Source organism: Podarcis filfolensis, assembly GCF_964270895.1.
Source record: "Podarcis filfolensis genome assembly, chromosome: 6".
In the NCBI taxonomy this organism is placed as follows: domain Eukaryota; kingdom Metazoa; phylum Chordata; class Lepidosauria; order Squamata; family Lacertidae; genus Podarcis; species Podarcis filfolensis.
The window spans coordinates 48,271,679-48,285,085 of record NC_139609.1 but is presented as its reverse complement, the minus strand read 5'-3'; the positions used below and the strand labels follow the sequence as shown (position 1 = coordinate 48,285,085).

Below are 13,407 nucleotides of genomic sequence, written 5' to 3'. Positions count from 1 at the left end.
GAGAATAACAGTGAAAGAAACTTTGGTAATATCTACCTTCCGGCAGCAATTTGTACCTTGATGCTACAAACTGTGAAAATCACTGCAATTTTTATTAGATTTTCATTTAAATATAGCTGCATTACAGTACAGTGAAAAGAAGGGAGTTTCACTTCCCTCCTAGAAACTCAGTTTTTATTTTACTCCAGTTATGTATGGCCATATCATGCCATTGATGCTTTAGTTGAGATTTCTGCATTGCAGGGGGTTGAACTAGATGGTCCAACTCCACAATTCTATGAGTATGTTTACTTGGTACTAGTAAGCCAGGCTGAAGGTTTAATTGGGCTTATTTCCTATTTAAAGTTACAAATTGCATTGTTTATGAGTGGCCAGAGTGGGCAGTGATATGGAACAAAGTAAAGCTGCTGCAATTTGTTCTGAATCTAGAGTGCTTTGCCTTTTCATATAACATTTAAAAATGTACTTAAAGAGTCTAGGGAACGGAGTCTTTCTGGATGTACCTTTGTGACAGATTGGCACCAGTGCTCAGTGGCCAAAAGCCAGCTGTTGTATCAGAAACAGGCAACATGTCATCTTAATAAAGCAGCATAAACACTGATAGCACTCTGTGTATAGCTGCTGAAGTCACAAATATCAGTTGGGATATGTTAACAGGTTGCCCATCATTATTTCCATAATTTATAACCAGTAAAGTAATCCAGATTCGAATTGGATTTAAGACCAATTAGCTACCACCATTTAGCCAGGCACATGGGGGCAGCCCTCTTTAGCAGGGTTGCCCTACTGGGGAAGGCGAGTGGAGCTGGGCAAGGGTGATGGATGAAAACACGGGATCATTCTGCACCATTACGGAGCCGCACACAGAAAAGGTTTCCGCGCCGCCTTGCACTTATACAGCACTGCTCCATGTATCCCATCATGCATTGCGCCCCGCCCCCGCCCCCTCGCCATCCAAGCTGTTCCGCGACGCGTCTTCCCTCGCCTTTCCGTCTCCCCGCCCCCTGCAGTGTGGCTCCTCCCACCTCGCGCCGAACTTCGCTTCTTAGTCTCCGACGCGCCGCTGGCCCCTTAGAACGCCCTCGCGCGCCGGTGGCCCCACCTCTCGCGATACGTGGCTGAGGGGGCGGGATTGCCGCAGTGCCCGGCGTGCTCGCCTCTGGCAGGAGAGTGGGGATGTCCGCGCGGGAGGCAGGTTGCGCTGCCTGAGGTGCTTCCCAGCGCCAACCCCGCCGCCCTCCTCCGCAGCCATGGCCGGCTGCTTAGGCTGCGAGCCCCCGCGCTGAGCAAGTGCTGCCGCCGCCGCCCATCATGAGGAAGGGCCGCTCCCGGGGGGACAAAGCGGGGCCCTCGGCTCTTCAGGTCCCCAGGAGGATGGAGCAGCCTGTCCGGGGCCCCGTAGACGCGGCGGGTCCTAGGAAGGAGGCGGAAGAAGCGGGTCGGGCTGGCACAGCCTGCAGGGAACCGCCCGAGAAGGTACTGCGGTTGCAGTGTGTGCTTCTGTCTCCTGGTCTGTGTAAACTGGAGGTCCGCGAAAAGGGGAGTCCAGAGGCGTCTTTTGCGGTTTTGCTTTCCAGACATGTCCAGACAGCGGGCTTTGGGGGGGCAGGGGATGCTCACAGCCCTGGCACTTGGTCGCTGCAAGAGAATTGGGGAGAGGAGGGTCACGTTGTGGACGATGAGCGGTTCTGTGTTGTGGGAGGGTATGCTATTCTAGGCACAGAAGGTTGGGGGGAAGGGGTATTTCCTAAACTGTACTTTGGGCAGCGGGAGTCATTGAAGATCGTCTATGCTACTGGTGTCGAGCAATCATTCCTGATGCTCCAGTAAAAAGTGAAAAGATCTCTTAAATCTTTATGGTCTTTGTTACTTTGCCAGGCTAATATTACACATATGGTAAAGGGATTCTGTCTCTAGTAGCCTTTGGTTATTCCTTTGGATGGCCTACTTTCCATAAGTCTGTATTTGTGCCTATTTTCTTGATTTCATGTAGGTACCATTTTAGTCAAGGGGCAGCCAGGCATGTTCAATTCCATCCTGGTGTCCTTCAGTTTGCTACTCTGCATCATTTGTTGTAATAAGAATATGTGAAAATATGTGAACATGGGATGAGCAATCCTTTGTTGCCTCTAGTAGTTAAGAGATCTGGAGCTATCCTGAGGAAGTTTATATAATTCATTACTTTGCCAAATGTGATCTAATCACCTGTTGCTTTTAGTGGGAAGGAGGATGCAGACTGCATATAAATGGTCCTGTTATGGGGTAGGAGTTTCAATTAGATCTTTTAGCTATGTGCTTATATGTGCAGCATATGCAGCTTATATGCTGCATTTTTACAGCATTGGCCCTGCCTGTCTATCATTTCTTAGGTATGGTCCAATGCCAAACACCACCAAATACCTTGTGGCAGACTGGCAGTTAAGCTAATGTGTGAATCCAGCTATAATTAGTAACATCTGAAGAGAGGTGGCATACAAAGGGGGCAATAGGGATTAGCATGGTAGTGACTGGACCTAACGTTCAGGGGTCCCTTTACCTTTACGTTACTTTCCCCCCATCAAAAAATATATATATCATCCAATATGTGGAGGGCAACTTCATAAAGCAGAGAGTACTTGTGGAAGCTGCCTGTGTGTGTGTGCAGTAAAGCACTGGAAAGTTGGATTCTCAAAATGCGCAGGGGCTTTTATGAGTACAGTGGTACCTCAGTTTACATACGCTTCAGGTTACATACGCTTCAGGTTACAGACTCTGCTAACCCAGAAATATTACCTTGGGTTAAGAACTTTGCTTCAGGAAGAGAACAGAAATCGTGCCGCGGCGGCGCAGCAGCAGCAGGATGCCCCATTAGCTAAAGTGGTGCTTCAGGTTAAGAACAGTTTCAGGTTAAGAACAAACTTGCAGCATGAATTACCGGTAAGTTCTTAACCCGAGGTACCACTGTACAAAAGATAGCCTGCTTCCCAAGGTTGCCCTTCAATGTGTTGGAGAGTGTTGAATGGTGATGAGGAGGTGGAGATAGGACATCACCAATTCACCTTTTACATAATTTTCACATGATTGTCTTTTTAGGTTGTCTACCACCTTGTGATATTTTATATGAAAGTGCATCCTGTAAATATTTAAATAAATAAATGTTAACTTCTCCCTAATTAACAATGTCTGAAGACAAGGCTGCCTACCCTGTTATCAGTGACTACTGCTGAATGTGTTGAAGAGTGGCTTAGAGACAACTGTAGTTAAGCAATATATAAATTGCTTAGATAAAAATAAAAGAAACAAGGTCTCCTTTTTGGAAATGTCACTGGCTGTATACTTGCCAATTTTTGAACTCACTTATTAGATATTTCATAGGGTTCTTGCATTTCCACAGCACAATGATTATTCCTTTCCTCTTAATGACTGGCAGGGAAGATGATGTACAAAAATACAGAATGTTCATGTCTAAAGGTTTCAGGGACCACAGCTTCCAGATGCACATTCCCAACATATTTGCTTATATGCACCTCCCCTTTGGGCATTATAGTAAGAAAATGATTGAAGTGTTGTGGAAGAGCAGGTCTGTCATTCCTGTAATTAATGGGCGCCATCAGATTTATTTTGAAAAACTGCTTTTATCTGCTTTGTTTCTTGTATTTTTTATTGTTGTGTGATATTTTGCATTGAAGTATTGTATGATATTTGCAAATGTCTAGCAGCCTATACATTTTCCAAATAAATAGCATCTGAAAGTTTTTAGTAATTTCATTAAATCTGTTGCTCATTATCTGTTTTGGTAGTTGGGTAGCTGTGCAAGCAGTGTGCAACTTGAGTATTAGTATGAGAGGAAGCAACTGGTATTGATATGAAAATGGGAAGGAGAGGTGGCAAAATACAAAAAAATAAGGAGAGAACGAAGCCCAAAATGTTAACAGCAGGGGGAAAAACCTATCCTTTCTACAGCTTCTAGGGCCTCTGAAAAAACTCTGCCATGGTATAATGACTGACACTGTTGGATTAATTGGCAAAGAATCAGACTTCCTGATAGGTCCAGCTGGATTTTATAAGAGTGGTTTGGCTGGTGATACTCACTTTTAAAAAATAGGAAACTATGTAGTTCAAACTATCAGTAGTTTTTTTTGGTGAATACTAGCTCTCATGAAGTGCGGTAGATCTTTTTTCACATAGCCTGTATGCCTAATTAGTAAACCACAAGAGCTAGGGGAGTTAGATGAGAGCTAGATTTCTGTTCTGTACCGCCCTGAGATCTATGGATAAAGTGTGGTATACAATTTTAAATAACAACAACAACAACATAAATATAATAGATAATCTGCTACTTATATATAAAATACATATAAACCCTTCTGGCCTGTTCTGAGATCAATAATAATATACTAAAAAGTTTGGAATCTTGTCATATCAAAAAAGATAACCTGCACATCTCGCTTGCAGGAGTTGCATCTGGCCAAAGCATGAGTACATTCATGTAACTTGCTTTCTATACAGCCCTGCTGGATCAGATCAAAGGTTATTCTAGTTCTGCTTCCTGTTTCTCACAGTGGCCCCAACCACTTGCCTATGAAAAGCCCACAAGCAGGACATAAGGACTTTGAGTCCTTCCTGCTGTTCCCCAGGATCTGGTATCCAGAGACATGCTACCTCTGATCTTGGAGATAGCATATAGTCATCCATTGATTGGTACTGTGTGTTACATTGTGTGAAGCCACCCTGAGAACTTTAAGAATTAGAAGTGGAAAGCAGGAAGCCTCTTATTTGGTGTCTGTGATAAGACTACTTTTAAGTTAAGGTTTTGCAAAGTCATTTAACACTACAGCTGCACACAAAAGCAATAATCTGTGAAGAACAAGCAGCTGAAAGTTTTTCGGTAGCATTTGACTTTAGGCAAGTTATCACTAATGGTGCATGTGGTCATGTGCCCCTGTTGAATAGGACCATCTCCCCCACCCACCCCGCTCCGGTTGTAGTGTGGTAAATGAACCTGCAAATTACCATATTTTTTGCTCTATAAGACCCACTTTTTCCCTCCTAAAAAGTAAGGGGAAATGTGTGTGCATCTTATGGAGCGAATGCAGGCTGCGCAGCTATCCCAGAAGCCAGAACAGCAAGAGGGATTGCTGCTTTCACTGTGCAGCGATCCCTCTTGCTGTTCTGGCTTCTGAGATTCAGAATATTTTTATTCTTGTTTTCCTCCTCCAAAAACTAGGTGCGTCTTGTGGTCTGGTGCGTCTTATAGAGCGAAAAATACGGTAATTCCAAACAAAACTGAGCAAAAGTATTTACTCTTTTCTTAATTAGATCAGTACTGAAGGAGAACAAATGGGCTTTGGAATGGGTAATATGGATAGAGTAACTGCAAAGTTCTTTTAGATTGGCTGATGAGCTGCACATTAATTGTACTGCTGCATATCATTGCAGAAACCACAGGGACATAGTGATGCAGAAGCTGCCTTATACTGAGTCAGAACACTGGCCCATCTGGCTTAGTATTGTCTGCATGGACTAGCAGTGGCTCTCTAGGGCAGAGCTTTCCAAACTGTGTGTAGCGACACATTAGTGTGTCAGCTGCAGCATGTAGGTGTATCATGCTAATGCTCCTCCCAGGGCTGGAAAGGGGTTAGTTTAACCTCCTGTTTGCTAGCAAAACTGAATTACAGTGGTACCTCGGGTTAAGTACTTAATTCGTTCCGGAGGTCTGTACTTAACCTGAAACTGTTCTTAACCTGAAGCACCACTTTAGCTAATGGGGCCTCCTGCTGCTGCCGCGCTGCCGGAGCACGATTTCTGTTCTCATCGTGAAGCAAAGTTCTTAAGCCGAGGTAATATTTCTGAGTTAGCAGAGTCTGTAACCTGAAGTGTATGTAACCTGAAGTGTATGTAACCCGAGGTACCACTGTACTGTGTCACGAAATGATGCATGTCTAAAAAGTGTGTTGCCAACATGAAAAGTTTGGAAAGCTCTGCTCTAGCGGTTCAGACAGGCTTCTCTCTCAGCCTTCCTTGGGACGTTCTGCATGTAAGGCACTCTAGTCCTTTCCCCAAGAAATAGGGTTGAGTCTAAATGAGGGGGCCTTGCAAAGGGGCTCTGAGTTTTAGTGATATTTGGGGGCAGCACGAGGGAAGGGAATGTTACTTCACTTGCTGCAGATGTGTTTGGAGTGCTTCTTCATTCTGCAGTGAGATCCACCTCTTCTCTTGCCAAGAAAGGACATAGCTTGTGTTCTGTATGTCTTGGGGTGGGGGTCATTTCCCTTACAGCAGCTGCAGCAGCCATTTTAAATAAGGGGAATAGCAGTAATAAGCAGGGGCCAACAAGATCTTCCATTTCTTTTTGCAAGTGCTTTGCCAGGGCTAGGGAAGTTCCCAATTTCCCTTGTTCCCTCTTAGAGTACGCTGCTTTTTTGGGAGAAAAAAAACCCTCATGAAATGTCATTTCTAGCTTTGAAAAATGAAGCTCACAAAAATCCTGTTTAGTCCTAAATAGAAATGGCTGTGATGACAGTTAATAGTTCTGGGTATTTTGTCATTTTGCATGCTAAGCGGAAAATGCCCTCTCTTCTGAAGCGAATCATAGGTTTGGCATGTTTTCATGTTTCTTCACAACCAAGAAGTGTAGAACTCAAGAATTTGAAATGAACTATTAGTTGGGGCTAGAAAATTGAAGGCTTAAGGTTTTTGTGTGTGTGTGTGTAATAGAATATACTAACATTCTTAAGCCATTTTCAGCATCTTAAATGTGTATACAGTACTGTATTGCACTTTAAAGTTAATTTGAGTTGCATTAAATACAGAGCTACAGTTGTATTTGCAGAGTTTTACTTATCTGGTTCTTGAGGGGTTTTTATTTTTTGCCAGAAACTGTTGTCACAACCACACTAAAGTAAGTATTTCTGCTTAGGAAGGTTTTAAAAATGTTGTGTGTTATAACTTGACCAGAAAAAAAAACATATATCAATAGGACCTATAATTTTGAGCCTCTGAAATTTCTCATAAGGGTCTCTGTGGATCCTCAGGTCTATTGAGATTGATTCTCAGTGTTGGGACAGCAAATGCCATTGGCACTTCTGCACTGGTACTGTTCACACTCTTGGATTTTACAGCTGTGAAATGAATGGGTGTTATGCAACTCCAGTGGAGTATTGTGTTGGAAATGAGAATCTGATCTGGCAGCCCTTTAAGTGCTAGATTGAGGGTTATCAGTATGGAGCCAAGTGCTTCCCATTGGTGATTTGTTCTAATTTTAGGGCAGTTAAAGATTGTTTGGGAATTTGAATAGTAAGGGTGTAGAATCAACTGGTGCTGTTCCATATGGCAAGTTCAGGATGCCATTTTAGCTTAGTCTTGCAAGTAAAATAGTTAGGAGTGGTTGAGTCCTGCCTGTCATATTCCTCTTCTGTGTTCTCACCTTTGCGACTAGCTCCTCTCTTCCTTGAAAAGGTGACTAAGGTTGCACCATCCAGGTCCCTGCTAGGATGTGGGACAGATGCACAGTGTCAGCTGATGTAGTTATGAAATTTTGATACAATGATGTGCTTTCCTAAAGTGTAGTTCTTGTAACTGTTCTATCCTTAAAGAGCTACTTTGCAGCTTTGCTCGCACAGCATAGTCAGATAGTTTGCCCACTCAAATCCTCCGCTGGTTACAATTGCTACCCGCTCCAGCCAAACAGATTGGATGGCTGTAACGCTAGCCCCCTTTCTTGTATACTCCTGCTGTTATGTTTTCAAAAGATCTACTCCGGGGGCCTGTTTTTACTAACTAGAGCCGGTGTAATTTAGTGGCTGTGAAACTCTGCTACAAATCAAGAGGTTCCTGGTTCAATTACCTTGCAAATTAAGGTAAACAGAAGTGGAAAATGTGCATGCACCTTACCTTTCTTTGCACAGTGATTGAGGAACCATGTATAACCCACTGCACCTGGAACACTACTTATGGGGAAGTCAAAATTCCACCCTTATGGTTCCCTTGGGACTCCTTTGGAGATTTTGCATTCCAGAAGCAGTTATCTCAGAAATATCTCAGAGATATCTCAGAGACAGTTATCTCAGAGAAGTGGGCTCTCTGGAAAGGAGTCAACCAAGGGAGATGTTCTGTTAATTTGCTTAGGGGGGAAATTGCACCTGGAGATACAAAGGCCTACCCCCCCCCCCAAAGGGACACTTGGAGCAAGATGGTTCCCTTTGAATGGGTACTTTTGCCCCACAGCAGCAGTTTTCCTTTCTACCAGGCTATCATTTAGGACCCTCCTGCCTGCCATCCCATCTCCACTTCCCAATGTGATGGCTGTGTGTGTGTCATGTAAGTTACTGTGGATAAAATACTATACCAGCAGTGGCGTAGTGTGGGGGGTGCAGGGGGGGCCGCCGCACCGGGCGCAACATCTGGGGTTAGGGCAAATCCATGGGTTAGGGGGCGCAAATCCACGGGTTAGGGGGCGCAAATTACTTGCCTTGCCCCGGGTGCTGACAACCCACGCTACGCCACTGTATACCAGACTTTGATTTAACAGGTGGTATCCAGTTCACACATACTGTTAGTGCAAGGATTTTGCAATGAATCTATCCTCTCCTCCCCCTGTGTGCACCCTGCATTCTCCCCAGATTTGTTCTGGAAGGGTGGGAAAATGCCTGGGGGGTGCGGGAGAAGGAGAGAATGCGATGTTGTGCAATAAGAAATCCTTGCACTGATGCAACCTCTACAAAGCACTACTTTGGATACAACTTTAATTTTCTTAAATTATCTGCCTCAGTGTATTCTTGTTTTAGCATGGTAAAAAACTAAATAATACAGACTGAATATGTTATTAAAATGCACAGAATTACAACTCTCATTATGTGCTGTGGAGGAAGATTTGGAAGCATCTATATTCTAACATGTGCTTTAAAAGAGACTCTGTACCTTACAATTTTTTTTAATGGACAGATTGTGAACTTACAAGCAGTGGTGTATTTATGTTCTGTGTGCCCTTTGTGATGGCCCTATTTGTTTACCTAAATAAGTGTGACCATATCTGAAAATGGGATGGAACTAAATATATGAGTGAATTAATAAAAAAACCCCAATTTTATTAACTTATATTATTGAACAGTATTTTTTATTTCTAATTAATTATATACAAGGGGACGCGGGTGGCGCTGTGGGTAAAACCTCAGCGCCTAGGACTTGCCGATCGTCAGGTCGGCGGTTCGAATCCCCGTGGCGGGGTGCGCTCCCGTCATTCGGTCCCAGCGCCTGCCAACCTAGCAGTTCGAAAGCACCCCTAAGTGCAAGTAGATAAATAGGGACCGCTTACCTGCGGGAAGGTAAATGGCGTTCCGTGTGCTGTGCTGGCTCGCCAGATGCAGCTTGTCACGCTGGCCACGTGACCAGGAAGTGTCTGCGGACAGCGCTGGCTCCCGGCCTCTAGAGTGAGATGAGCGCACAACCCTAGAGTCTGGCAAGACTGGCCCGTACGGGCAGGGGTACCTTTACCTTTACCTTAATTATATACATATTTAAAGGAACAAATAAAAATTCAAAGCTTTTGATAAAATATTCATAGATTTTAAATTCTCCTGAGATATAGTAGAAGCTAAACAATTATTTGCTCTTCTAAGGGTGCAGGCAATATTCTATTCAGTCTAGGAATGACTTATACTAAGTGGTTTAAATTGAGCAGGGGTAGACATAATTCAGAATTGCGAGCCTCAGAAATAAATTTAATCAGCATGCACAGAGTGTTTCTGCCTTCCCAAAGAGGTATCTCTGTTTACATTTAATAAGCAGATTTCACAGTTTAAGTCTGAAATATAAATTTATTGGGTTGTATTCAATGCTAGTCCTACTCAAAGTAGACCAGTTTAAATTGGTGAACATGACTGACTTAGGTCCATTGATTTAAATGAGTCTGAGTAGGAGTAGCATTGGATAGAACCCTCCATTGCTAGTCAGCCACATGATACATGGAATCACTGCCATTATTTTACCAAAATGGGAAGGAAACTTTCCAGAGGCAAGTGGCTGTAGCATTAACAGATAATTAATCACTGTAATGTTAAGAAATCCATTAGTGTCTTCTGTGTTCTACTTCACCAGAGCCTAGAGTCTAGGTTTTACACAAAAAGAGTTACAAGGCACACTGCTCTCATTGTTGGCCACCAAATACTTGTTCCGGTATGTCATTGAAGAAGTCCGCCTGCCTGCCTTTTCTCTTGTCTTCCCTTCTCTTTTAGCATAATTATGCTATCAGTTTAATTCTATCAACTTTTAATGAGGGTGAATTGCTACAGGTCCCTGGTGTATACATACTGTAATAGATTTAGATTTCACTTGGAAAGTAGGTAGCATTTTAGTGCCACTTTTACCTTCCTTTTCCTTTCTGAATATATTTGAAATGCCTAGTGCTCATGACAGTTGACATTGTCATGTGGGGTATTTGATTGATGGAAGTTGTAATGTTTTTAGTATGGTGGCGGCGGGGGGGACATAGCTCATGTCAGCTGTTCTTATTTGGGATAAGAGTTAAGCTTGTTATGTCAAATTGATTTTCCTAGAGAAACGTGTGGCAGCCACTGGTGGTGGTATCAGAGAACATGTCTATATACAGTGGATTTAAAAGAGTCCATGATACTTATCTACTACTCCTATAGGTATCTGCACTGGTGTCTGTTATCATCTAGGCTGCTTTCTGTTATGCAGTGTTCTATGCATGCCTTAGTTGCTTATTTGTAATGAAATCAGTCTACTACTTCATGCTGTACAGTTGCAGTAATTGTAAACGTGTGTGCTGTCCCTTTGGCTGAAATATGCTATATGATATGTTTTTAAATGCTCTTTAACCTTTATTGTCCATTTATAATATGAATGGATGTTTACTGTTTTCTCTAAAATGGTAGGGTACTAACTGGATTTGATTACTGCTTTTTATGAATCTATCTTAATGAATTTATGGCAAGAATATATTTATAGTATAACATGACTGTGATTGTACCTTGCTTCTAATAAGGTTGCTGGTGTGAAATTAGCATGAAAATACCTTGGAATTCTAACTTTGTTTCCCTTAATGGGTTATAGTTACAGTTTTTTGGTTTTTTTTCTAAATAAAGTAGAATATTTTACTATTAGAAAGTAGATTGAAACCTTTCTTGTAGTAAACACAGGGAATTTGATGCAGACCATTCTCACCAGAGTGTTGCTCGGCCAACGATCCTGCTGCTGGAGAACACAAGGAGCTGATTTTTGCAGATTCCTCTCCCACCGGCCTTCAGTGCCACCTCACATGCTGTTCCAGAGTGTATGGGGGGCCCATTGGAACAGTTTGGGAGCCTTCTCCACCAACAGGATTCCTCTGCTAGGTTAAAAGCCTGCCATGGACGGAAGAATCCTTTTCTGTATATAGAAGGTGAAGTCTGGATCCAACCCATGAAATTTTATGAACCTAGAGATTTCTTGAAAAGTCTCTTCAGATCATAGCTTGTCTGTGAGTGATGAGGGAACAGTAGATTTTTTTTTTAAAAGTGTCTAATTAAGCAATAAATATGACATCTTTCAAATTAAGGAAATTTGGCCATAATTTGTGTTACAATAATAACTTGAGCATTTTATGGCTGCAGCCCTGAGCATTTTTATTAGGAAATAAGTTGCACTTAATTTAGGACTTCTCCTTCTGAGTAAACAACCAAGATAAGTCTGAAGTTATATATCAAGAAGTTAGTGTATACGTAATTTACCCATCAAAATTTATCCTGTTTTCTTTTGGCTTTTGTTTCAGAATCTTGCAGCGGAACCAATTTCTTTGCGCTGCAGGAAGCTTAGTAACCCTGATATAGCTGGTTCAGCTGGCAAAAGTAAGATCCATCGTCAACTGAGTCAAGATGACTGCAAGCTTCGGAGAGGTAGTTTGGCCAGCTCATTGTCAGGTAAAGTTTTGTTCAATTCACCAAATTGCTTAGAGGTTTCTTCAGTTAAGCAAATTAATGGTACAGAGAAGTTCAAACTGTATATTTACCTGGGCAAGAATTTCTTTGTTTTGGTTGTGGGTAAAGATTGTTAAAAATGTATTATCTAAGGCTGTTGCATAAAAAGTATTTTTGATCGCTCTGTGTGAAAATTATTGTATAATGAACTAATGAACCACAAAGTGAAGAAGGTTTTGCTTTGCTTTTTTCGTTAAAGGAAAGCAGTTGCTTCCTTTATCCACTAGTATGCACAGCGGAGTGGGCCAGGCAGCATGGCAGCCATCTGGAGAATCATCCAATTTGGTCCGCATGAGGAACCAGTCATTGGGACAGTCTGCTCCTTCACTTACAGCTGGATTGGTAAGTTTTGATGCACTTTACAATTTCACTAGCAAAGTTTTGTTTTTTTTGTTTTTAAGAAGAGGATGACTTGCTTTTAGATCTGTCACCATTTTGACTGTTCCTCTCATCTTTTCATTATCAAATTTATACTTGATTTATATACATCTTGTGTTGCTCTCCTTGGACTAATCCCAAGAGTGGTCAGTCCGCTCTCAGCCATGAAGCTCATTGGTTGACCTTGGGCCAATCGCTGTCTCTTAGCCTAACATACTTCACAGAATTGCTGTGAAGTCAAAATGGGGAGGGGGGGGGAACCATGTATGCCACCTTGAATTCCTGGATGTAACATGGAATATAAATTAAATCAATAAAATAAACTGCTTTTGTAGGATGGGGCTTGTAGGGATGAACAACCTCCATACCAGATGCAGATTACATTTTACAGTCATTGTCCTTAGACACCCGTTGGATCTTGGAAGAATTGGTCTGGTCCTCACATTAAATCTGGATTAGGCTCTTGGGCAGTCCAGGATTTAAGAGGCCTATACTTTTGTGCAAGGCGGAGGCAATAGTCTGGCCATTTTGCAGTGAATAATGCCCTCCCTGGCATGCCTCTTCCCACTTCTTTCTTTTTAATATACAACCTCTAAGTGCAGCTTACAACAATTAAAACTGTAAAATACAATAATATTTCAGATATAAAATATAAAGAAAATAGATATAAGTACAGCACATGAAACAGGAATCATTTTTAAAAGAAAATTATCCAGTAAAACACAAGCTTGTCCAAACAGTAAAATAAAAGCTTTGCCATAGGGTAAAACACTATAAGAGAGGGGGCGAAGAGCTCCGCCATTTAGGTTACTTACCAGATGTCTAAGAGCATGTCATTCACATGGATGTGTTCACAACATGAATGATATTTTTGTGATGGCTAGACTTCATGGAAAATTTAGGTTTGAGACAGCAATTAGACTGATTTGTGAGGCTAGTTTTGCCCTGGTGTGTAATATTATGTGCACCAGGTTTGCTTGCCTAATTCTGATAGAAACAATATTGGTGCTGCTGCAGACTCCGAAAGGACCTGTTTGGAACAGGTTTAATTTTGGTGGACCCACTAGCATGCTGG

General features: G+C 42.3%; 1 protein-coding gene across 6 annotated transcripts in view; it reads left to right on the top strand.

Moving 5' to 3' along the window:
• Positions 1-1,018: 1,018 nt before the first annotated feature.
• MAST2 (microtubule associated serine/threonine kinase 2) overlaps positions 1,019-13,407 on the top strand; it is a 150,743-nt gene continuing 138,354 nt past the window's right edge. For 4 of the 6 annotated variants that reach the window (XR_014549532.1, XR_014549533.1, XM_083620181.1 and 1 more), the window contains exons 1-3: positions 1,115-1,476; positions 11,750-11,897; positions 12,154-12,296. Coding sequence is in view for 4 of the 6 variants with exons in the window: in XM_083620181.1 (XP_083476307.1) it covers positions 1,312-1,476; positions 11,750-11,897; positions 12,154-12,296 (456 nt within the window). In the remaining 2 variants the exon portion in view is untranslated. Of the gene's footprint in view, positions 1,477-11,749; positions 11,898-12,153; positions 12,297-13,407 lie in introns of all 6 variants that reach the window. The other 2 variants (XM_083620184.1, XM_083620182.1) reach the window with 2 other exon arrangements.